We start from the raw sequence: 23,896 nt of genomic DNA on the forward strand, positions 1-23,896 counted from the left end.
CTGCCTAATGTTTTGTAAGGTCTAAGAGTGTACAGGCCTTGAAAGCTTTAACGAAATTAATAAATTATTCTAACAAGGGAACATACCGAAATATCGATCGTTAATTTAATGAAATTTGGCGATTGATGCTTCGGTATGTTCGCTTATCAGTAACATGAACTCGTACCTTAGTAGCTATTGTCGGAGAAGTTATATATGTACAATCTCGTATATCAAATGATGTGCACTCGCTAATTATAAACTCACAATTTACAAGTTTGCTTGAAGTACTAGGCATTTCTTTATCTTTGGCATCTGAATTAGTTCCTTTAAAATTTCAGTTTGGGCCACGAATGTCCATAAGGACATACGTGTGTGGTCTACTCGTATACCTGTGATCAATGTATGGCGATTCACCGCAGCTACGGCTCGATCAGCGCCAGATTCTAGATAGTTTGCCGATTATGCCCCGATTTCAGATTTACGACCATGTCCGAGGACGCATTGGCACTTATTTATAGTTACGTGGAATCGTTCCTTGTCCTTTCGAATGGGCTTTAAGGAGATATTGAAGTCTCTGAGACCATAAAATACGATATTATTCTAGCACGTATCTAAGCCGTGGGCTAATAAATGACACTGTTTAGTCGTAACGCAATCCAATAGAACATTTTCCAAATTTATCTGCGTATAAAATAACACTAACAATCGGAACCGTTCCTGAAATACGTTATAGTAATGACAAAATAGAAATGCATTTATTAACGCACAACAAACAAACAAAAAACATAAATACCCATATCACTCAGAACAACTATGCATCTGGATTTGGAAAAGAAGCATATGGACTGCAACATATTTCGAACGTAGTAAAAATTCTTATTCTCGAGGTACGAAGGCGATCGATTTGGCGAGAGTGCACCATGCACGAAGCACTGGTACGGAGAAGCAGCTGTGGTTGCGATTCTGCACATTGAAATAAATACAACATTGTGCGATCTCCACCCATGTTGTTCTGCGAAATTACATACGCTGGCAATTTGTATTCGTCCTTTTAGAATCGAAATACTTGCCTCGCCAACCCACTTTGTAAACCCTCGGCTCTCGCTGTTCGTCTCAGCGATCGGGTGAAATGAATGGTTGCACGAAGGTAACATCGTCCGGGCCACGCAACAAAATGCACGATACCATTTTAATACGCTCCTCGCCGCAAAGATACGTAATTAGAATTTTCGATATATTCGTTATCGAATGCAATTAGCGACCAGAAATTTTATAGAATTCGCGCGCCAAGGTCCCCTTTTGCAACGCGTCGCGGCGTTTTAATATTCGATCGAGTTGTAAAAATTCCGATGCTTAATCTCAGGCTAATTGGATGATTGGTTCGCGCATTATATAATCGATTAATTTATCATAGCGCAATTTGCACGAAAGATCGATGCTGAGCACGCTAAGCCAGGCCCGTTGCTAATTGGCCGTAAACTCGTCGGGCATAATCGTCGGTCCCGCGGGATCGTAAAATGTTGCAATAAAATGTAACGCGTCATAATTAACCGCGCGAAAAATTGAATGGAGCGAAGTTCGGACGTGTATCGAATTTCATGATGGACAATGTAACGCGATTACTTCCGTAACACGAACGTTTACGAGCTGTTATAAAGTGCACCGACTTAACCGATACGTATGTAAAGGCGCAGCTGGCGACTTTTAAGCATTTAAACGTCTTTATTCAACTTCGTTGCACCGTCTCCCGATGCCCGAGCACAAAAATTGCCCGCGAAGGGCACGCACACGGACGATTTAACGAATCGTTCTTGCGGCGGGCGCAGAACGCGAGCCCGCGAGCGATTCCGATGCACCGAATTAAGGTCCTCGCGATCCAGCCCCAGCCATAATTTACAATCACGACGCGAGAAGAAGACCGAATTTCCGTTCGACGTTCCACGGATCGGAGACGTATGCATGCGCGTCCAAAGCACCGGTTAACGAATGCACATGCATTATCCGGATACAATTACCATATCAAGGTATCGTCGGTGATCCCTAACACTGTCCTAATTGCCCGGCTCGACAATTTATTAAATTGCTCTATTACGAAACCTTCTTTCGCCGTACTTTCACCGACGCTTTCTCCGAAGAAGGATGCTCATCCACTTTGAACAAAGCCTGTGGGCAAGGTGGGCATTGTTTATGGAAATTTCCGCAGAGCATTGCTCGGTACAGAAGATAAGTATATTTCTGGGTACCAATAACATCCAGGTACGGCCTTAAAATTTCTTTCGGTGGACTTGAAATATGTTACAAGGGGCAATATTTCGAATAACGTACGATAGGTCGACCTTAGTTTCACAAACAGATCTATACATAAATTATGTACGGGATTACATCAAAGAGTGTGCCAAATCACACACGAAAATAGACTGCAATCTCACCCCAATGAATTGTCAAACGAACTACTCAACAATAATGATGATACAAGAATATTTAGGGAAACCAAACCAAATGATCTAATAAGAAAATCAACAGAGAAAGAAAGGAGTTACCTCATTTATCAAAATTACTGGAAGGTTCCCTCTAAGCCTGTTGTAGTTGTAAAAGAGAAATAATAAAAAGAAATTACATTGAATTTTACCTATACGGGGAAATTACACAGAAAAGGATCCACTTCAGAGATTTCGATAGCCTGGAAATATGTTGTCAAGGTCAACATTCCGAGCAACTTGTTCCTATATAACCATCTACTTATTGTGTGCCTACTTTTAGTATTCATGAGTGAAACAGGTTTACCCATTCAGTGATAATTAACTTCAATACATAATGTTGGCATTATATTTTTATCTTATATATTTGATGCAACCATAATTGTAGGTAGTTACTTAGTAACATAAAAGACCACATAATATATTGAACAGGTTTGGTCGAGGTTTCCTTTACTAAACTTAAAAATTTCACTTAAAAATACAGAAATATATTGTAGAATATATGTTATCAGATTGAATTTTTTAATTACACGTTTCCTTTATATATAAAATCAGTTTTAAATTAATTATCTGATTCATTTAAGTCGTTTATTTGATTTCCTATCGATAAAATCAAAAGTGCTATTTATTTTTAAATGGCATGCTATACCTATTTATACCTAGTACAATAGTAGATGTTTAAACGATATCAATTATCTACAATACAAAGACATTCAGTGTAGAATAAAAAAGTAAAACAATTATCATAGATGCTCGAACTGGTATCTATTTCTATGAACGTAGCGCTCTAATGCGATAGAATTAATCCGGAAACGATATCTAATGTATGATTATCAGCAATCCGACTTATATCACGTCAGTGTAACCGGATACCACCACTTCAATTACTTTTATGATGTGCAACCATTGTTTTTCTCCGTTCCTTCACGCGAAGTAACCTTATATTATATTTCTACGATACTTATTTTTAATTAAGTGTACCATGGAATTGAGATCACAAGAGTGCATTAGCACCTTTCTCTTATTCAACATTGTCGTCCTGCCTACTGATTTTATTTCTGAAGGTTGTGCTAGTCTCTTTTGCCATATCGAGCAATCGCTGATTCAACTATTAAGTGCATTACTCGTCCCGTAGATTAGCAGAAATAAAAAAAAAATAATTTTTAAAAATTAAATCCTTCGTTAAATGTTAAAAAGAAACTGATTTTATAAGAAACTAGTAAAAAATTTGCTATGCTCAACGAAGAGATCAAAATAACGAATTTAGGATTATTTTCGAGAAGCGATGGGAAATTCGATGGTTTCCGTGTTTACGATAACATCGATAAAAGAACATTTCGTGTTTTATATTAGCAATAAGACGGGCATGAAACGTTCCAAAGGAAATAAGAAAAGTTTGCATATTATAATGTAAAACCGGTTGGTTTCTAGCGAATGCAAGACGTGTGTAAACTTTGTATCGTGAATGTGCTCTTTTAAAGATCAATAATTTAAAGATCACGTTCGAAGGTATTACAGAAGGCGATTGCACGAGAATAATTATGTCTCTTTAATATTTGTTTTGTAGAACGAGAGTTCATTTATTTGCGTTCTTGTTTCTCTTACATATACAGACCATGGTGATTTTGAGTTTAAACTTATACTCCTAATTAACGGGTTTGGATGCATATTAAACATTCTTATTTTATTATGTAAATTACAATTCCTTATTTATTGCCTTTATAAATGTATCTATAAGACGCTATTTATATTGTTACTTTATAGTAAAACAGTTTTTCTTCATCCATATTTACATATTATCTGCATCAATTCGGTGTTTATTTTCGTTACGAACAAAAGCAAGTAAAAGTTGCAACAATTACAGAATAGAAGGATAGTACGAGTATCATATGCGTTGACGAAGTCACGTAGAGAAGATTCACGTGATCGTTTCTTAGAAACCTGACTTCGATGACTGAGCCTTTCAAGTCTAGGTCAAATAACGCAAGTTAAAAATTCAATTTACTGGTACTTCTTGCAGGAAATTTCAGAAGATTTCGTGAATAAACTTCACGGATAATTCTCGACCTTTAGGAATCATAAAATGTTTGTGGACATTACTAATTCGCCGGAGTGTTGCAAGCTGATGCAACACGTATTCCTACTGGAGATGCGAAACTTCGTATTAAGCGCGCGTAATTGCATCACAAAATGTAAAGTATACTTGGAAATATCAGAACGATTTAATGTCTCTGAAATTGTCATACTTCGTAGATACCAATAAAAATGTTTGATAGCTAGGGACAACGTAGTACATGCGTAACAGCTTATCCATAAAAAATTATATTTGTCGCAAATAAGAAATTAAAATTTTCAACACTTTCATTTAAATAAATTTATAAGTGGATTAAATCCACCAAAGAACAAAAATACTCGACGAAACATAATTGCAATAAAAAATTAACATACTGTAAAATTTAAATATGGGTATACAAAATGTATGTATTTTGAAATCAATAAAAAAGAAGTGAACTGGTTACATTGTTAGTTAAAAGTTGTTCGTGGCGTGAAAGCTCTAGATATACATATATACTTCGTAGAAGCAGCGAACGTAACGGGTTATCGATTGCAAATCGAGCGTAAAGAGCCACGTGCGTTCGAGCATCGGGAAGACACGTCCGGTTATTCTCGATTGCATTTATACGGTTATGCTAATTCAAGACGTCGACTCGTCGGCTTTGCAATTATACTTGCCATCTTCATATGGGAATCGCAAGCGAGCATGAGTCGTTCGACGACATGGCAGTTATGCGACGTTGGCCAATTTAACTTTTAAGCCGTATACGTACAGAAGTGCCGTGCGCACAACGAATCGGTACTTAATTTGCCCTTTAAAATTTTCTTTAATTTTCTCGCCAATTTCATGAAGGAATGTACCATCAACGATAATTATAATAATATTTATTATTATAGAATGTACGTAATAACAAGTTCTGCTATTTACGAAGCAATAATTTCACCCTTGAACGCTTAGACGACGATAGTGGCACTAAAATTAAATACTAATATACATATGTAATATTCTAAACAACTCTGTGAATTTATAGTGAAAACTGTGATAAAGAAATTTCAGTTCCTTAAAAGTACAATAATAAGTGTTCGCTTATACAATACTTGCATTTGCTCTTTTAAAATTTTTAGAAGGCCAAATAGTGCGAATTTGTAATGAGTAAGCTTATTTAATATAAATTCTATACTTAAATTTTGATGTATTTAAAATGGTGGTCAAAATTACAGGATGCGTCCTGTATACATATGTATAATTTCTTTTACTATATACAGGGTGTTCGGCCACCCCTGCGAAAAATTTTAATGGAAGATTCTAGAGGTCAAAATAAGACGAAAATCAAGAATACTAATTTCTTGATGGTGGCTTCGTTAAAAAGTTATTAACTTTTAAAGTTTCGCCAGTACTGAATTTTTTTCTCAAAAATGCGCAGGATTTCGAGAGTATGTCTACTCACCAAAAATGATTGTAATTGACCTCCGCAACCGAAAATAATTTTTTCAGAATGATTTGAAATTTTTGAATTTAATTGTTAATAACTTTTTAACGAAGCCTCCATCAACAAATTGATACACTTGATTTTCGTCTTATTTTGGCCTGTAGAATTGCCTATTAAAATTTTTCCCAAGGGTGGCCGAACACCCTGTATATATTTTCTTTTTAAAAAGGGTCATAAATCAACTAAAACGTCAGAATTAATAAATTCATTTTGATCCGGAAGCGATCGATCATCGCTTGATCATATATATATATCATTGTTGAAAATTTGATAATGAAACAAGGTTACCGTTATGTCTGAGAAAGCGTGACGACACGAAGATTGTGTGCTTCTGCCTTTCGTACGAAGTAGACCAGCCACGAAACTAAATTACAGGTTCGGACCAAATACAAGTTCCACGCGCGTGTTCCCTCAAGAGTGATCGCAGAACGTAAATATGCCACTAGCCTAAGTTCTCGCCTCATCATCTGCATTCCAATCGCTAAACTCAAGCGTCCAAATGGATATGGAGTCGAAGGTTCAAGACGAAAGTCAATTTAGATCGAAACAAGCTCCGCACGAGCAGGCTCGAAAACGACCTAACCGCTTTGAAACCCCACTGGCATATCTCATGCTTTTGGCAGCAATGGTGTTAGAAGTAATAAACGGAATCGCCTTTACGACTCCTTCCTGAATTAAACTCGTGGTTACGACGGACGTGTCTTCTCTCACGTCGATCCACCGCGAGGATCTCATCATTTGTCTGCTTACGACATTACGTTCTTTCATTTAAAAATATGGACAATCCAAGTCGAGCTGCTGCGTAGGTTTATTAACGGTTGTTTCACGAATACCTAAAAAAAAATTCAACGAAAAATTAGGACAGCTCGGGGCCTTCTGTCATTAGTGTTGCGGGAAAAAGGCACGAGGATGGATAAGCGACCATGAAAGATCAACTTTCCAATCGTAGGCGTCAAAGAAGTTCATGACCATGCTCACGTAGAGCTACATCAAATTACAAACACGTGAGGTCTGGTTGCGTCATTCGCGACTGCACGGACCAAGGTATGTATTTCTAAGCATGATTCAACTTCACGGAATACCGTGGCAACGTGGAGCAATCCTCTTTTCCGGATAACAGACTATCGTCCGCGAGAAATGCACGCTTCAATGATGTGTCAGTGTAACACCGTCGACGATAATGTTAGATAAAAACATACTCCGTCACGCAAGAAGTACTTGATAAAACTTTCCTTTTGTAGACTAAGAATCGCAAACCGAGACAGTCGACTAGAGGTAGAGGCATTGAATACTAAATTTAATAAGTTAGAAAGAGGAGGAAAATTTGTTTTAACGGAGTGGGAGGTGTCAGAAACTCATTCTTTTACCGGTGGGTCTTGAGTAACGTGGGAACCACGTCACGAGAAACAATGTATTTCTTAGTAAGTTTTCGAATGATTTGCAAATCGCAAGGCCAACCAATAATTTCGAATGAACTACTTCGTCGGAGAAATTATTTGAGGTAAGTTAAGTCATATCTAACATCGTGCGATAACATATGTATTTATTCGTTTAACGTATACCGTTGCGTTGCAAAAATTATATCGTATTTTTTAGAGTTAATCGTGTCCATGAGAAATCGTTGGAGTATGTAGATTTAATAAACGGAAATTTGATAAAGTTAAATTAATTAGACATTGAACGTTCACTCGATGAAAAATTCGGTAAACATTGGAATTATTATCAGCAGTTGTAAAGATTTCGGTTCAAAGCTCGCACGAAGCAGTTGGATTATGATAATTTTTATAACCTATTCATTGATTATGTACGTGTCATGACTCTATAATAACATCATTAAGTAACGGATCATTGACGCAGTTAACAAAATATTTGTTCCCTCTTTCATTCAAATGTATTTTATCTGTAACTAGAATATTTCTAATTTAATTCATAATTTATATCTTCATTTTTCGCGCCTATTTTTAAAAGCAGGCTTGTTGTTGTCAATCGTATATCGTATGTTTCTTAGACTTTCTGTTAAAGAAAGATTGATTTTCTCTTTATCTCTTTGTTAATCGTTTAATGAGAATATGAGTCTGTTTCATTGTGTTTCAACAATATCGATAAAGTTATTTATTAAATAAAAATAATTTTGTAGATAAAGGTATATCAAACTTCATTGTTCTAAACTGTCTAGAAGTGGATTTATGAGATGTTAAATTGTATATATTATTGTCAAAGATCAGAAAAAATCTGTTTGTAGCCCAAGGATATAGCTTCAAAACAAGACCCATTTTTCACGAATGATATCAACGTATTGCTAAGTGAATAAAGTTCATGATCAGACATGGTCTGTTGATAAAGTTCATTGAACGGTCTGAAAAATAACATCTATATTGATAATTTATTGTCGATCAAAGTAATCCCCATCAGACATAATGCATTTTTTATATTGCTAGTACAGACGTCGGATATTTTGAAAAAAGTTGTTTTTAAGTAACCTCTGCAGTAGTCACACTATCTTGGATGTGTTGAAAGTTAGAAAATCTTATCTCCTTTAGAGAAGACTTTAAATTAATCAAATGCATTTAGATGGCAATTTAATGCATTCTATTTTTCAGAAACGAATTTAAAATAATGACATTTCTGTCTAATCCACTTATACTTTCGATCTTATAGATCGTACAGAGTTACCCGAGACCTTATTTGTCTTCATATATTAATACATGTGTTATGTGCTTTCCCGATCCAAGGTGTAGAGAAAGTTTGAAGAGGCAATGTATAAAAATGAGGCATTACTACTTGATTTATACTTTAATCCAACTTTCAAGCAATGAATCCCCGCTCATGTTTATCATAGAAAGTACAGTATAGCTTTACCCTTTCCGCTGAAGTCTAGTTAGCAAAATATTGTTCGCATCCTTTGCGAAATTTTGCACAATTTCCAAAACATATCACAAAATTTGAAAAGCTTCGTTTCTGCAAAATAAAGTACACTGAATTGATCCCCCATTCGAGTAAACTTCTATTTAGTTTAAAAACCACTGGCGACGGAGTTCTAACCCGACGCGTAATTTCAGTTTATTAAAAACCGAACGGAACCGGAGTTCCCATTGAAAACGCTGTTCCAAATTTAACCTCGCATCTGATCGAAATAAAATATCCACCGTAGAGTAGCATTCCACGAGTCCCTCGACAGGCGTATTTTTAGTCCCCGTTAAACGAAACATATCCTGTACGGTGATTTTTATTGGATAGCCGGTGGGGATCCAAAAGAAAGTGCCGACGGGATCGATGAACCTCGGGAGGGAAATGGTTGCGTCACTTTACGCGTGCGCAACGTCACTTTCATTTCGAAAAATTGCAACATCCCGCCGTGCACTTACGTGCACTCGGCTTTTGTTACCACCGTGATCGACATAACGATATCGACGACGCAAAAAATTGGCGCTACGTGACGCGCAGTGGACGTGAAAATTCGTGGGAAAGCCGGACGAGAATTTAGATTTATCACGGAACACGCCTGCGTTCCCAGTTTCGTCAGCGCGTCTGCTGCTAGCCCATGGGGAGTATAAAAAGTGGGGACAAGGTCACCCCAGCAGACAGAAGTCTCTGAGTTGTCAGACGAGTCGGACGTGTCCACGTTTTGCAGTAATCTGCATTCATTTGGTGCTATACGTGTTTAGTGTTGCTTTGTATCCAATGCAGAGACACGAGAGGTTAGGAAAAGTATCTTTTTTCGTTCATTATAGAATAAGTGAATCGAGTGGCACATACTGCACGTTTACTGAAACGATAGTTTGGACGGTATATGGTGTGCAATTGTCTCGTCGTTTACTCCCTCCCATCAAAACAGGGTCAAACGCAATAAAGTTCGTCGTCAATTGGTGCTATGTAATTGGTCTTGTTTATCCTGAGTCGTCAGTAAATTACGAATGACCATAACTACAAAGTTGTTTCCCTGTGAATTGTATTATCCGTCGATGTTCGCTTGAATTTAACCTACATTTCTAAATTCAGCTTCGAACACCGGCTTTAACGGTGCACGTGTTTCTCGTACAGGTAGTGGCATCTCGTGAGTCGCGTAGTATTTACATTCTGTTATCTGCAATTCTGCATTCATAATCGCGAGAAATTGTAAACAAGTTGATAAGACCCGGGAATCTGAGAAATTTTTGCCTTCCTGTTTACTATTAGGCATTAAACTAATATTTGATATTTGATATTTTACTATGCGATTATTAATACAATCTTTAGTATCGTAGATTTGTGATTTGAGTTAAAAATGGAGGAGAAAGTTCTGATCGGTGTGGGAGAGTGTTTACATACGCGCATGTCCTCGCGTAGGACAACGAACGACCTCTGTAACCTTTTTGACCTTGAACGACTTTACGGTAGAGAGACACTGACAATATTTGTAACGTTTAAAGGGAAGAATGTTTAAATACGAATTTGAAAAAAGCTTTAAAGTTGGTAAGTTAAGCAAAATCTATTTACAAAATAATATCTGCTTTCAGAAAAATGACTTCCTTGAAGGACAAACTTTTAAGTACGGTGATCGAGCCGATTTCCATCGACAGGAACAAGATCTCCATAGTCGGTGTCGGACAGGTTGGAATGGCCTGTGCCTTCAGTATCTTGACAAATGTAAGAACAATGCATTTATCTACGAAAAGAGTTGGACAAATTTTATTTAAAAAAAAAAGATACAAAAATTAAAAATTCATTCTCAGACTAACCTTCGTTTACATTTAATTCATAAATTAGAATCTATTAATACATTTAAAAAAAAGCAAAATCTAAATTACTGTCATTGTAATATTTTTAAACAATTTCAATTCATGTCGAGACGCAAATACGTAGCAAGTATCGTCGTAGAAAAATAATTCAAGTCATAAGTAAAAACTTATAGCGGTGAAACTTGCATCCTCGACAACTTTTTAGAGGCCGTAACGGGACGCCAGGTGAAGGACCAGGTACGACCAGGTGAAAATTGCAAAGTTCCCAAACAATGAAAACATGTACTGTGAGAGAAACCTTCCGCCGAATTTCTATATGCAAATAGATTAAATAAATGCAAATGGCAAATATTAGTTCATGAATAAAATTTTCCCAACTCATGTCACAGATTGCAAGAAAATCAACCGAATATATTCGTTTGTCGATATTTAAACATTTCTGACTCGTTTACAGAACGTTTCTAGCGACGTAGTGTTAGTGGACGTAATGGCGGACAAGTTAAAAGGGGAAATGATGGATTTGCAACACGGTAGCACCTTCCTGAGAAACGCAAAAATTAACGCGAGCTCGGATTACGCTGCCACAGCGAATTCGAGTCTTTGTATAGTGACGGCAGGTGCTCGTCAAAGGGAAGGCGAGACGAGGTTGGACCTCGTTCAACGAAACACAGATATTTTCAAAGGCATCATTCCGCAGCTAGTCAAATATAGCCCGAACACGATCCTCATGATTGTCTCGAACCCGGTAGACATTCTGACCTATGTAGCGTGGAAAATTTCTCGTTTACCTAAGAACCGTGTGATCGGAAGTGGCACCAATTTGGACTCTGCTCGATTTCGGTTTTTGTTGTCGCAGAAACTCAACGTTGCACCCACATCCTGTCATGGATGGATTATCGGGGAACACGGCGATACGAGCGGTACGTTAAAACGATGCTTTCTAAAGATAATTCCTAACTGCACAACTGTTTGATAGCTCGTTCTTATCAGCCACAAAGTCGAAGTGTCAAATTGCGAGCACGCGTTATCTTGAGATAAAAATTAAATCGTTATAGCACTTAACTCTTTGCAGCACGGTGACCAGCTAATGGCTGGCATTTGTGGCGAGGTGCTTTAACAATTTATCCTACGTGTTTGCAATACTGTCAAATATTTTCAAGTTCAGTTGGTGAAACTTTGGGAGAGTATATTTTCATGCTACCCTTGTCAATCATTTTTTTTTTCTTAAAAATAGTTACTTGTATATCACTGCACATATGAGAGGATTAAAGACTATTGAAATTATTTTGCTGCAAAGAATTAACGTTTAGGTGGGAGAATTATACGCTTTGATAAATATTTTTTAATAATTTGCGAATATTGAATTATTTTCAGTACCGATATGGTCGGGAGTGAACGTCGCTGGCGTCAGATTGCGCGACTTGGACGAGCACGTCGGTACCGATAAGGACAAAGAACAATGGGGTTGTTTGCACAAACAAGTGGTCGATAGCGCGTACGAGGTGATCAGATTGAAAGGATACACGTCCTGGGCTATCGGTTTGAGCGTTTCGCATCTTGCCTCAGCGATATTGCGAAATTCGAATCAAGTTCACGCGGTGTCTACTTTGGTTACCGTGAGTCGATAATTTCTATTTTTGCTTCTATTTCTAAATGCTTTAAGAGCATTTCTATTTTTTTTTATTTTGAGTCTTATTAGGATTTTTTGATCAGAAGTCAATAGGTAGCAATATTATTTCCAGGGTTATCACGGAATCAACGAGGAAGTGTTTCTATCCCTGCCTTGCACTTTAGGCGATGGAGGCGTGACATGTATTGTCCAACAGAAGCTTACGGAAGATGAACTCGCACTTTTGACTAAATCGGCCAAAACGATGCACGAAGTTCAGAAAGACTTGAAATTTTAGACTTTTCATCCTCATTTTGCATGTTAGATTAATATTTTTTGACACGATACGTTAAAGTTTTCGTTCGTGCCGCGTAGTTCAATTTTCGATGGTGCGGACAAGAAGTATTTGTTTTTAAAAAGTATATTTCTCATTTCTACTTACTTTTTGTTACTTATTTTTTACATTGCAAATACTTAAAACATATTTAAAAGATATTTAAACCGCCAAACGTGTCCCGAGCGCTGCATGGCTTTCGATCTGCACTTTGGCGACGTGTCTGTGTGCGTGTTACTATGAAGTATTAACTATGTATATTATTGTTAAAGCTTTACATTTGTGAGAATATGTACTGCTTCCCAGTGATTTTTACGTGACAGTATTTTAATAAGATTAATGTAAACAACTCTTATTTAATTACGAAACAAGATACTTAACTCTTAAATCGAAGTACAAAAGACAATGTACCTGGGCAATTGTAAGTCAGTCAGATGTTAGTACTTCGTTAAGTTATTCTCCAGTTTGATATTGTACTGTACTATGTATGTATGTCTACGAATTTAAAAAATGTTTTCGTACTATATCTCCCAGTGTTTAGAGTGACTGATTTATGTTGTTCTTGTACAATCTTGATGCATAAACCGCAACGTCCTAAGGTTTCCTGTTACCGAATATATGTTGCATATTATAAAAATGTATATTTATAAAAATATTTTAATAAATTAACACTACAATTCTTTCAGCCTTACTTCACTAATTCCTAAAATACAATGGTAAAAAAAAATGTGACCATTAAAATGGAATGCAATTAGCAGCTTTATAGTTACTTAATTGTGTAGATTACGAGTAGTAGTTATTAGTTAAATTCACCAATAAAATATTGCTTGTTGAGTTAGTCGTTCTGGACTCGGTAACATACACGTGCATATTATTTTACGGTCAGTATGTACTTGTGCCATGAATAATACATTATAAGGCAAAACGACATCAGTCACATGTTTTCACTTTCGAAATGTCGTTTTATGTTTCGAGAACAAATTCTTCCATGTTACAATGGAAATGTTATTTGTAAATGGAAAATAAGAATTAGAAATTTCCACAATATTAAAATTGTTCTTTTTCTAGGGAAGGAAAACTATCTTGCGCTTGCTACTAAAAAGAAGCCTGTTCTCATTTTGGTTTCATCTCAAAAAATGTTGTACTTGACATTATATACGATTCAATCCCTGTAACCATGGATTGTTTAACAATTGGCAAACCGACGCAATGGCGATTCACTAAGACGGGTTATGATCGCCAGCGCCTTCTTTTCTGTCAACCGTCGATCGATTGTATGTGATGTGACATTTCCCATGAGAACGATCGCGAACCGCAAAATCATCGAGTGACATAAGCAATGGTTTTATTTTCGCGCGCGTTATCGAATCCGTCATTGCTGAAATGTCTCAGATGTACAATAGACGTGACGTTGAGAAGGAGTTTATACACGAGCCACCCTTGTCGTGCTTTGCCGCCAACAATTTTATCGGAGGTCTTCGGTGGCATCAGGACAAAGAAAATCGGGTCAGCTGACTTTGGCAAAGACGCCACAGCTGGATCCGATTTACAGAGAGCGGTCAGTTTCGTGTAAGCGCTCTGTTTTGTGTACTCATGGTGAAACGCGACACGCAGTCTACTAACCGCTCAATTTTTCAGCAACGATAAAATATTAGGTTGTCGCGTATGAAATGTCCCAACAAAGATGCTTTCTTAATGTTTGCATGCACGGATGAAAGTTCTTCGCGCGACGTAAGAAGTAAACTGTTACTCTTTCCTGAAATTCATGTGTTTCAAGAAATTTGTACTCCGTACAAGAAATCTTGTAGCAATTTCAGTCTTGAAAATGAAGGAACGAAGTTTCTCTACAGAATGTGAACAACACAGATCTTTCGACCCTAATTGAAGTAAATTCAGATCATTGTCAGGGACCTGATGAGACACAAGTATATACTGTTATGAACCTAGTCTTGATTGAAAATATTGAGCTCACATTTTGGAAAGGTTACGATAATTTATCAAATGGTTAATAGCTGATATTCGTTCTCTCTTGGCACAGAAAGGTAAATTAATCACTCGAGAATTACAGAGTCCTAAGAACTATAATTTCTCACCAAAAGTTATGAAAGAAACAACCTGTACCGGTTAGTGGCAAAGGTCCAGCTCTTCTCTATTGAAATACCCACGCACGTGTTCCGTGTTGGTAGTGTAAAGTCAATGATCTCTAATGTAATGTTCCAGTGTCTCATCCATCATACCTTTCACCGACGTTTCCCGTCGCTTAAACAATTTTCTAAAGAAGGAATAACATTAGAAAATGAATTAGACTTAGAATTCCGCGACTCTATACATACCCCAAAGCCTCGTAATTTTTACACGCGTCAATTCAAACAGCGGATATTATAACTAACTGACATTTCATACGTTGCAACCGAATGGATTCGCTTATGGACACAGTAGCGGAAGGAACATGATTCAAAGTGTAAGTAACGTTGAATCTTTATGCTTCAGACCGGCATGCTTGAAGGAAGAGTTACTGTGCAAATTTTCGGAGCCAGTTAGGGACTGTTGTCACAAAGTGACGATCGTAGGGGCCGGTATGGTCGGCGTAGCTTGCGCGAACGCTATTCTATTTCAGGTACGACAACGCTTCTCCTAGTTTTTGAATAGCAAAGACCGTCGGATGTACGAATAGCACATACTTGTGTTCCAAACTCGAGTGAAAGTTCATACGTGTGGCACGTGGAAAGCCAAACTGCGCGAATATGTGTGCAATACGAATAGTCGCGGGAATATGTGACCAGATCGGCAAAATGTCCACGTGCACGATTTACATACGCGCGTTAAGGTGGATCTTAGTTGCTATCGGTGAAAATTTTTGTCAACCAACCCCCTCCCCTACTTCGCAAATTCGTTCGAAAGTAGGAACGTTTTTGTGGGCGATAAAACACGTGTTTAGAAAATTTTATCCTAGAAAATCACCCCCCACCTCGCGATGGTTGATGCATTCCCGAAGAAGTTGGAGGGAGAGGGAATGGATTATAGCCACGGGTCAGTGTTCATAGGAGATCCACGTATCGATTACGACACAGGTAACGACATTTATTCCAAAAGAATCGATCGTTATACAGGGTGTTCGGCCACCCCTAGGAAAAATTTTAATGGGAAATTCTAAAGGCCAAAATAAGACGAAAATCAAGAATATCAATTTGTTGATTGTGGCTTCGTTAAAAAGTTATTAAAAAATTAAATTAAAAAATTTCAAATCATTCACAGAAAAATTATTGTCGTTTGCGGGGGTCAATTACAACCATTTTTGGTGAATACGCATACCCCCGAAATCTTACCCACTTTCGAGAAAAAAATTCTTTACCGAAAATCTACTGTATGGCTGGAAATGTTTCTATATCTTTTTAATGAAGCCTCAATCAACAAATTAGTATCCTTGATTTTCGTCTTATTTTGGCCTCTAGAATCTCCCATTATAATTTTTCCCAGGGGTGGCCGAATACCCTGTATAAGGTGCTTACCTACTGCTGGTAAATATTTTAAGACAATTTTGGAGGCCAAAATAAAACGAGAATCAAAAATGGTGAAGTTACATTTGAGACTTTTTCATTTTAGAACCGATAAAGAAAATGTAATCAAGATAAATTTTTTTTTTTGTGTGCTATCAATTATTAGCAAACTCGAATACAAAGCCTCAAACGCAACTTTGTTACTTTTAATTTTTGTTTTATTTATGTCTATGAAATCACTATTTAAAATATTTACCAGCAATAGGGAAACATCCTGTACAGTTTTGTTGATCTGTTTGTTTGTTTGTATAAAATTATTGCAAACAAACTAAACGTACAAAGATCGTTTTTTACCCACTGTACATAGATTCGAAAGGAATTTCAAAGGTGAATGACTATCAACCGTGATCGATGTTTCAGACTTCTGTATCTCGAGCAATTCGAGGGTGATCATCATAGCGGCTGGCGTGCGGCAAATAAAGGGTGAAACTCGGCTGGACCTGGTGCAACGAAATTCGGAGATACTGAAGAACATAATACCTATTCTGGTTGGCTACAGTCCGAACGCGGTGTTCCTGATCGTCAGTAACCCAGGTTGCGTTCCGCGTTCAAAGACGCGTTTAACGGGAATAGAAAGGATCAACGGACGAAGGAATTGTCGTTTCCGAACAATTCTGAGCTGAGAGTAGAAAAGGAACTTTTACTTTCAGTTGACATTTTGTCGTGGGTAACGTGGAAAGTGAGCGGATTACCGGTCAGTCAAGTTATCGGAAGTGGAACTCACCTCGATTCAGGGAGGTTTCGTTACCTGATCGCGGATCGTCTAGGAATAGCGCCGAGTTCGGTTCACGGTTACATTATCGGCGAGCACGGGGACAGTCAGGGTGAGTTCGTAATTACCTACTTTTAAAAAAGTTCTTAATTTTCTGCATGGACCCACAGTAAATTGTAAATTACAATTAATCGTAAATTTCGAGTGGTTCACCAATATTGTTTTTTAACAGAAGTGCATATTTCATTATGACGTAATAGTGGAGGACAATTGACAATTTGTAAAACCGTCATTTATTTATGAACAATGTTATTTACAGAAATTCACCCTTTCGCCCAGCTTGGTACAAATCTTTTGTACATATTAATGTTTTGTTTTTATTTGATAAAAACGTCGTTAAATAAATAATAAATACATTAAATTTAACGGAGGAGAAAGCCAACGTTACGTATCAGGGCTGTATAAACGTTGAACGTTTCGTAGTTCCACTCTGGTCCGGAGTGAACGTCGCGGGTGTACAATTTCGCGATATCCTACCGAATATTGGGCTGGAAACCGACGAAGAAAGATGGTACGAAATCTCCAAAGAAGTCGTCAGACTGTAAGTCCTGTTTGCTACTTTGTCGTCTGACTTTTTCCACATCGTCACGTTTGTATACAACTTTCACTCGAGCAATAGCCAAAAATTAAATCAAGATAGTATTTATACTATATATTTATGTTTATAAACTTATCGCTTTTCTCTTGTTTTTTAGAGGACCAACAGTGAGGTGTTTAAAAGGCTATTCCAACACTGCCGTCGGTCTTTCGGTTGCTGACATTGTGGATGCTATACTCAAGAACACACAAAGGGTTATACCGGTTTCAACCTTGATTCAAGTATGAAACATCAGTACCATTTTTTAAAGCTTTTGCTAGTCGGTGGTAGATATTATTGTTTGTGATTAGTCCTAGCTGCATAAGAATTTTACAATGGGTCGAGGAGCTGAATTTAAAGAAAATGCAGATAATAAAATTTTTCCAAAGTGCTAGATTAGACAACTCCCCTTAAATTATTTCACCAAAGAAAATCGTGCTCAGTAAATTACTGAAAAATTCCAGTGTAAAAGAAATATAGTTCCCAGTGGCAGTTTCGCGATGTTTGTCACCTGGAGCATAAAATATGAACGAATGTTGTTCCCAGGGTCACCACGAAGTCTGCCACGAGACGTTTTTGTCTCTGCCTTGTACCATTGGGGAGAACGGTGTCACCAACATCGTGCGGATGCGCGTCACAGAGTTCGAGAAGAAATTGTTCCAGGCATCGGCGAATACTGTGTTCAACGTGCAAAAGGACGTGAAAACGTGATCGGTCTCCGTAATCATCGATCCCAAAAGCGTATCGTTCGATCGTGTATTTCATGTTGCCCTTGTAGAAAGTGCCTTTAAATATATCATGTTGTACGATACATAAACGCGCGTACCAGTTCTTTTAGCTACGCTTTGTCTTTTCTTGTTACGCCTTGCTCGATTGTCCTAACGAAGAAACATTGCTGCAACTTCCTTGTAATGGTTACGATCGTTTCGAAGCCCGCTTCGATACACGAGGCAAACACGTGCGATGACGAAGCCCGCGCGACTGGTAGACTCTTTTTCTTTTCACCTGTGAATCATACAGATGCTGGGTTTCGATGAGTCGATGACGTCAATGACCTATCTCGTGATCTCTGGAAGAATTTTAAACGACCTTTTTCCGTGAATGCGTGTCAGGACATTCCCCACGACATACTTCTACCAACCTCAGGGCGCGCTCTTTCGTATCTGTCGTCACAAATCAACGAAAATTAATCACCTCGATGCGCAAGTAATGGTCGACGAAAGCGAAACGAATAAAGTAACTTTCGGATACCGTATACATTACTTTCATTATATCACTGTGGGATTCTACACCGTTGGATCGACGTAGATCTGGATTATCGTCTTTATGCTTTACTTTTGTTTGACGCGCTCCTGGCGTGAGACGACCCGATCTCTGCGGGAGCGAAACTTCACGACTGTTCAAGAATTAATTTTAATAAATTTGCAACAACAATCTCTGGAAAGCTAACCAAAACAGACGTTCACGTGATTTTATTTATGTGGATACATTTGTTACGTAATCTTTCTTTCGAATATTAATTAAAGTTACCAAATGCACTCTTTCGCGAAAAGAATTACTAGAGAAAATGAATATTTAATATCTAGATGCATACATATATGTAAAATATGTATAAGGACGTATGTAAGTAGGAGCATAACCGAATAGGTATCTACGACTCTGTGTAACTCGAGACTGTGAAACTGGAGTACTGTGTATTGGAGAACTGGAGAAAATACTACTGAATTAAATACTTAGCTATCACAATTTTTTAAACAGGTCATGGAAAAACGTTTAAAAAAAAAAATTCTCCCACGCCATATTTTAAGAAAATTGATGTCAACTTACAAGCTTGCACGATATTATTAACTCTAAGAAATAGTCTAAGATCGTTCGTGTAAAGTAGTCGTTTAACACTGAGTAGATCAACAAGGTCATCGATAGAAATTATAAAAATAACACTAGTATCAAGTCTCGAAAAGTACTGGATACTATTGTATTTTAATGTATTAAGATAAATTGTCTCCAATTTTTACGACTTGAAACCCGTCAAAGAGGAAATCGTTTAGTTAAATTGAAACTTCAATTTTCCGCGAAAGCCAAAATTGAGTAAGTCGAATTCGAGGACTTTGTATTTGACAATTTTATTGTCATGATGTTGCGAGTGCGTCAGAAAGTTACGTCGATGGGTGCGTCTTCTCCCGCGCTTAAAAATGGCGAAAGGTGACCGGTGGATGGTACTAGAAGGTCGCAATTCCGCCGGAGGCTAGGCCGCGGCAAGGTGAGCGAACAGTTCGGAGACAGGCCAGGAGATGTCGTTTTTAGAATCGTCAGGTAAGGCGATAGCCGCGGTGTTACAGCATTCGAACGCCAACAGTGCCGTAAGAATGGCCCCCGTGTTCCGAGAAACGGTCCTCCAGAGGCGTTTCGGTTCTCGGAATAAAATGCTCCGTTGCAAAATCTTCGCGCAGCCTCGAGGATATCTAACGAGAAGTCTGAACGGTTACAGCAACGACTATAAAAATCGCTAACCGTCGAACAGGTGGAAGTATAATGAAAGAGCGATTAACCGACGAAGGTGCTGATTAGAAGCCGTAACGAGCAACGACGTGTGTGGAAATCGTTGCTGGTGGCTTCGTACGTCGGCGAAGACGCAAACACGACGCCAGAAACGCTCTCCTTTTACTCGGTTCGAAAGCAGATCCCATTTGAAAGGCGAGGCGTGTCATTAATTTTTAAAGAATTCGCGAGCCGTGTCACGACGCGCGAATATCTCGTGGACGATATAATTGATAGTGGACGCGCGTCTTGGAACTTTGGCCCGCCCCCGGGGTCGTTGCGATCAATTAATACTTTACGAATTATTCCATCGTATTCTATAACGAAGCACCAGTTAGGTCGACACACAGTTCCGAAGTATCGGTTAAAAACTAGTTTCGAAGCCGTGAATACCGATTCAACGCAAGTTTCACATTGTTGCGAACGGTGGCAATAGAGGATCGAACCGTATACTCGATTAGAATAAAAAAGAAGCAACCGAAAAGAAAGTAAACGCACAAGAATGGTGACCTCCTGGCTCCCGTGGACAGAGCTGTGGGCAGAGCAGGGTTACCGCGCAGGTGGGAACGGCACTGAGGCCCAGGTGGAGGTGGCAGCCGGGCCCCGTTCTCTGTTGGTCCTGTCGTCTGTCAGTGGAGCTCAGTCAGTAGACAGTCGGTCGGTCCGGTCAGCTGGTTCCGTCTAATCGGTGTTCGATAGCTTCCTGATGGTAAGCCGAGCGTGATCCACCCGATATAGAGCCGCACGGGTAATCGAGCCTCGATCATCAAGGATCGGAGACGAAAATCAGCGGCCCGCGCGCCGCATGTGCGCGAGTGTGCAGCTTCTCCACCGGAAACACCAACTGCACGGTGCGAGGTACCAAGTAAACCGAACGATAGGAAGAGACGACGGTGGAAACCGAAAACGAGAAGGCAGATAGAAACGGGCGAGGAACGACGGTGTACACCTGGTCAGGCAGGAAATGACTATATCGTACGCGAGCGAAGTGCCAAACGGCTCCAGCTTTGGCTGCTTCTGGAGGATCCTGGTCAAGTGAGTTCACGATATTTTCCTCTATCCGTTCCCAGCGCGGTGTCCGTCGATTATTCGGCGATGCCATGTTGTGACAGGTTGGACAGATTCGTCAGGCATCGACGAGCCTTAGCAACAAGTTCAGCTGACGCCGTCTTTGGCAAGCTTTTAGCTTTGCTCTCGCTCTCTGCGCTTTGCTCCTGTCCAGAACGATTGTTCACGATCGAGAAGGCTCTCGCTTTCCACGGGTCAATTTCACAATGACCAAGAACCTCGAACGTCTTCGGGACTCGGTCGAAAATTCACGCGAGCCGCGAAGAAACTTGGAAATTTCGCGCCGCGGTTCGTGATTTGGATGTCGAGGAGCGCGGTGTACCAAAACTTTCGACACGCGTGCGTTCGAGCGGCGCGTTCCAAGATACTGGAGCACGCTTCTAGACAGTTTACATAGTCGACGTGCCATGTAAGACGAAGATATATTGCGATATTGCGACCGGTGGATCGTTATGCAACGTTCAACTTTCGACTCCATGTGCCGTGTTCTCGATTTAGAGATCGGCTGCATCCGAGGGAGGAGCAAAGTCCTTGCCGCGAGGATTCTGCAAACGCGCGCGCCAAAACTGTGTGGGGGGAAAAACGATATCGTTCGGGTTTTTCTGACCGATCTCGATGCCTCGTAATTTTTTTTAACGATCGTTTAGATTCTAATGAAATGGATCGACGTACACGCCGTGGCAGAAATTGTCCTGATTTTTTTTTTTCCTCCTCGTAGCGTACGGTTACGTGAATCACAGTAGCGGAGCACGTAAAACCCGCTAGCACAGAAATGGTGCTCGGTCAATGCTTGCCTGTACGTTTTAAGGAAATAAGGTCGTCGATACATCGATTTTAGCCGTAACGACGCACCACGTTACGTGGAACAACGCCACGGGATTTTCGTTCCAGTTGTCGCTTACGTCGAAACGGTACGATAGTATTTCAATGCGAGCGAATTACCATCGTGTACGTGTGCTGCGTACGCGTATTGTGCAGTTACATTATTATGTAGTGTACTTTGACTAACCACGGTAATGTAAACTTTGAGTCATTGAATAATAGCTTGACACCGGAATATATACGGTAGCTGTACACATGCTCGACCGGTGTTTACAATTTCGCCACCCGCGAAGAATTTGATTTCAGCGAAGCAATTGGATCGAATCGTCCGATCGCGTAAATTCTGCTTTGGCAGCGCGAAGCGCGATAAACGGTATTTTAGTTGGATAAAGATTCATGGTAACAGTCCGCGAATTCTATTCTAAGTTAAGGATATAAGTATAGGCATAAATTGCTCGTATTTTATTGCATACTTCATTTCGGTATAATATATACCTTGAGTGTACGTTTGCAGCAAGCCTCGCATGCAATTTCGAAACATCGTGGCGAAATTGTAGGAATCGTGTATCACACTTTTCTTTTTAAATTATATAAAATTATAAATAGGAAAGTCGAGCTTATCTACCTGTATTGTTTCGACGAATAAATTAAACTACTTTCGGAAAGCCCGTCGATTTATTGCACAACTTTCCTCGGAAACACGTGACATCAATGCCTGCGCAGAAGGTAACGCGCTAAACTAAATGTTATACAATAATTCTTATGTAAATCATCGATTCACGCCCGCGAAGTATCCGCATAGCCAAAGAGGAGTTTGTCTAGGCAACGGAGTCGAAAGATCGGCCAGAAGTTCCAAGAACGGGACAACAGACGGCCAGAATCACTTGATTAAATAGTATACGTTCAACGGTATCGACGCGTCGATGCTCGCAAGCGCGCGAAACGCAAACCGACAGTTGTCAACAGAGCGAATAAAAGGAAGGCACGGTGCACGGAGTTACGATGACACGAATGAATAATGTGCGTGCATGTTCCTCTGTTTCCAAGAACGCATCCGTGCGTTTCTGGTGTCGCAAGAAGAGCAAACTAACCCCTAGAATTTCAATCGCGCCTCGAGACCGTACGGAAATATTTTCGAAGAGAAAAACTGACGTTAGTACTCGAGAATGTTAAAGATTTTATGGGACAAAGAACCGTAGAATCTGGATTACAGTTAAAGATGAAGGGAAATACCGAGTAATCCCATAAGCAATTTCGCTATTAAGAATTTAAAATTGATTAATGCATAACACTACTTTTAAACGAGGATGCATTATTAATTAATTTCAGTTTCTGGATCAAGAAATGGATTTAGTTTACATTAATTCACGCTCTTGTTTAGCTTCTCAAGATATTTGTTGGAGTCTGACTTCTTCTTTTAACTATAAATTTGTCACCTTTACCTTCTCTTGTCTTTTATTTTTGTCTACAATTTTCGCTGCACAACAACAGTCTATTTATTCTGTTTCATCACATTCTTCGTACGAATACTTTACCGTTTCATAATTTCTCTCGCACCGAATATATTTCTTTGTATCGTTTACAATCTAATACCTATTATTTTCTTCCACATTTCCATATCCAGTTCTGGCTATTAATTTCTGGCTATTATACTTTCCCTGTTTGCAAGACACACTGGTATTAAACCACACTTAATGTATCTATGCCAATTTCTATATTTCGGCCTTCCTATCTTATTATATTACATTAATAACGGAACAAAAACATCTCTATTTTCATTCTGCAACTGCTGCATTCTTTCTTTATAGTATTTATTCTATTAAAACATTCTAATGTTTCGTGTGCATTACGTGATCTCGTTATGTCTTTCGCAACTTCGTCTTATCCACTTTCCAAA

The 23,896-nt window shown here is 38.9% G+C and overlaps 3 protein-coding genes across 4 annotated transcripts in view; all 3 read left to right on the forward strand.

The window, feature by feature from the left end:
• Nucleotides 1-7,267: 7,267 nt before the first annotated feature.
• LOC143343090 (L-lactate dehydrogenase) lies at nt 7,268-13,345 on the forward strand. 2 transcript variants are annotated; one of them, XM_076767638.1, is made up of 5 exons: nt 7,268-7,505; nt 10,501-10,630; nt 11,177-11,642; nt 12,097-12,338; nt 12,465-13,345. In XM_076767638.1, exons 1-5 carry the CDS (start codon nt 7,414-7,416, stop codon nt 12,627-12,629), a joined length of 1,095 nt encoding a protein of 364 aa, XP_076623753.1. In that variant the 5' UTR covers nt 7,268-7,413; the 3' UTR covers nt 12,630-13,345. The 2 variants fall into 2 exon arrangements, with proteins under 2 accessions (XP_076623753.1, XP_076623754.1); XM_076767639.1 differs by lacking the exon at nt 7,268-7,505 and adding an exon at nt 9,572-9,702.
• Nucleotides 13,346-15,114: 1,769 nt separating this feature from the next.
• LOC143342831 (L-lactate dehydrogenase C chain) lies at nt 15,115-18,415 on the forward strand. Its single transcript, XM_076767096.1, has 7 exons — nt 15,115-15,282; nt 15,619-15,736; nt 16,583-16,756; nt 16,873-17,046; nt 17,418-17,535; nt 17,690-17,813; nt 18,118-18,415. Exons 1-7 carry the CDS (start codon nt 15,115-15,117, stop codon nt 18,280-18,282), a joined length of 1,041 nt encoding a protein of 346 aa, XP_076623211.1. The 3' UTR covers nt 18,283-18,415.
• A 2,310-nt stretch (nt 18,416-20,725) lies between these two features.
• Nucleotides 20,726-23,896, forward strand: part of Best2 (bestrophin family protein) — a 71,199-nt gene continuing 68,028 nt past the window's right edge. The window contains exon 1 of the mRNA XM_076766483.1: nt 20,726-21,144. Coding sequence (XP_076622598.1) covers nt 21,074-21,144 — 71 coding nt within the window. The 5' untranslated portion in view covers nt 20,726-21,073. The remainder of the gene's footprint in view (nt 21,145-23,896) is intronic.

The sequence above is a fragment of the Colletes latitarsis genome, chromosome 6 (genome assembly GCF_051014445.1).
Source record: "Colletes latitarsis isolate SP2378_abdomen chromosome 6, iyColLati1, whole genome shotgun sequence".
In the NCBI taxonomy this organism is placed as follows: Eukaryota; Metazoa; Arthropoda; class Insecta; order Hymenoptera; family Colletidae; genus Colletes; species Colletes latitarsis.

What these genes read in the sequence shown, in the direction of transcription:
- LOC143342831 (XM_076767096.1), top strand. Translation starts at nt 15,115, where the DNA reads ATGATTCAAAGTGTAAGTAACGTTGAATCTTTATGCTTCAGACCGGCA. An exon ending in CGAACGCTATTCTATTTCAG is followed by an intron (nt 15,283 to 15,618) that starts GTACGACAACGC and finishes ATTTTATCCTAG; the next exon opens with AAAATCACCCCCCACCTCGC. An exon ending in CGAGCACGGGGACAGTCAGG is followed by an intron (nt 17,047 to 17,417) that starts GTGAGTTCGTAA and finishes AACGTTTCGTAG; the next exon opens with TTCCACTCTGGTCCGGAGTG.
- LOC143343090 (XM_076767638.1), top strand. Translation starts at nt 7,414, where the DNA reads ATGTATTTCTTAGTAAGTTTTCGAATGATTTGCAAATCGCAAGGCCAA. An exon ending in CCTTCAGTATCTTGACAAAT is followed by an intron (nt 10,631 to 11,176) that starts GTAAGAACAATG and finishes ACTCGTTTACAG; the next exon opens with AACGTTTCTAGCGACGTAGT. An exon ending in GGAACACGGCGATACGAGCG is followed by an intron (nt 11,643 to 12,096) that starts GTACGTTAAAAC and finishes AATTATTTTCAG; the next exon opens with TACCGATATGGTCGGGAGTG.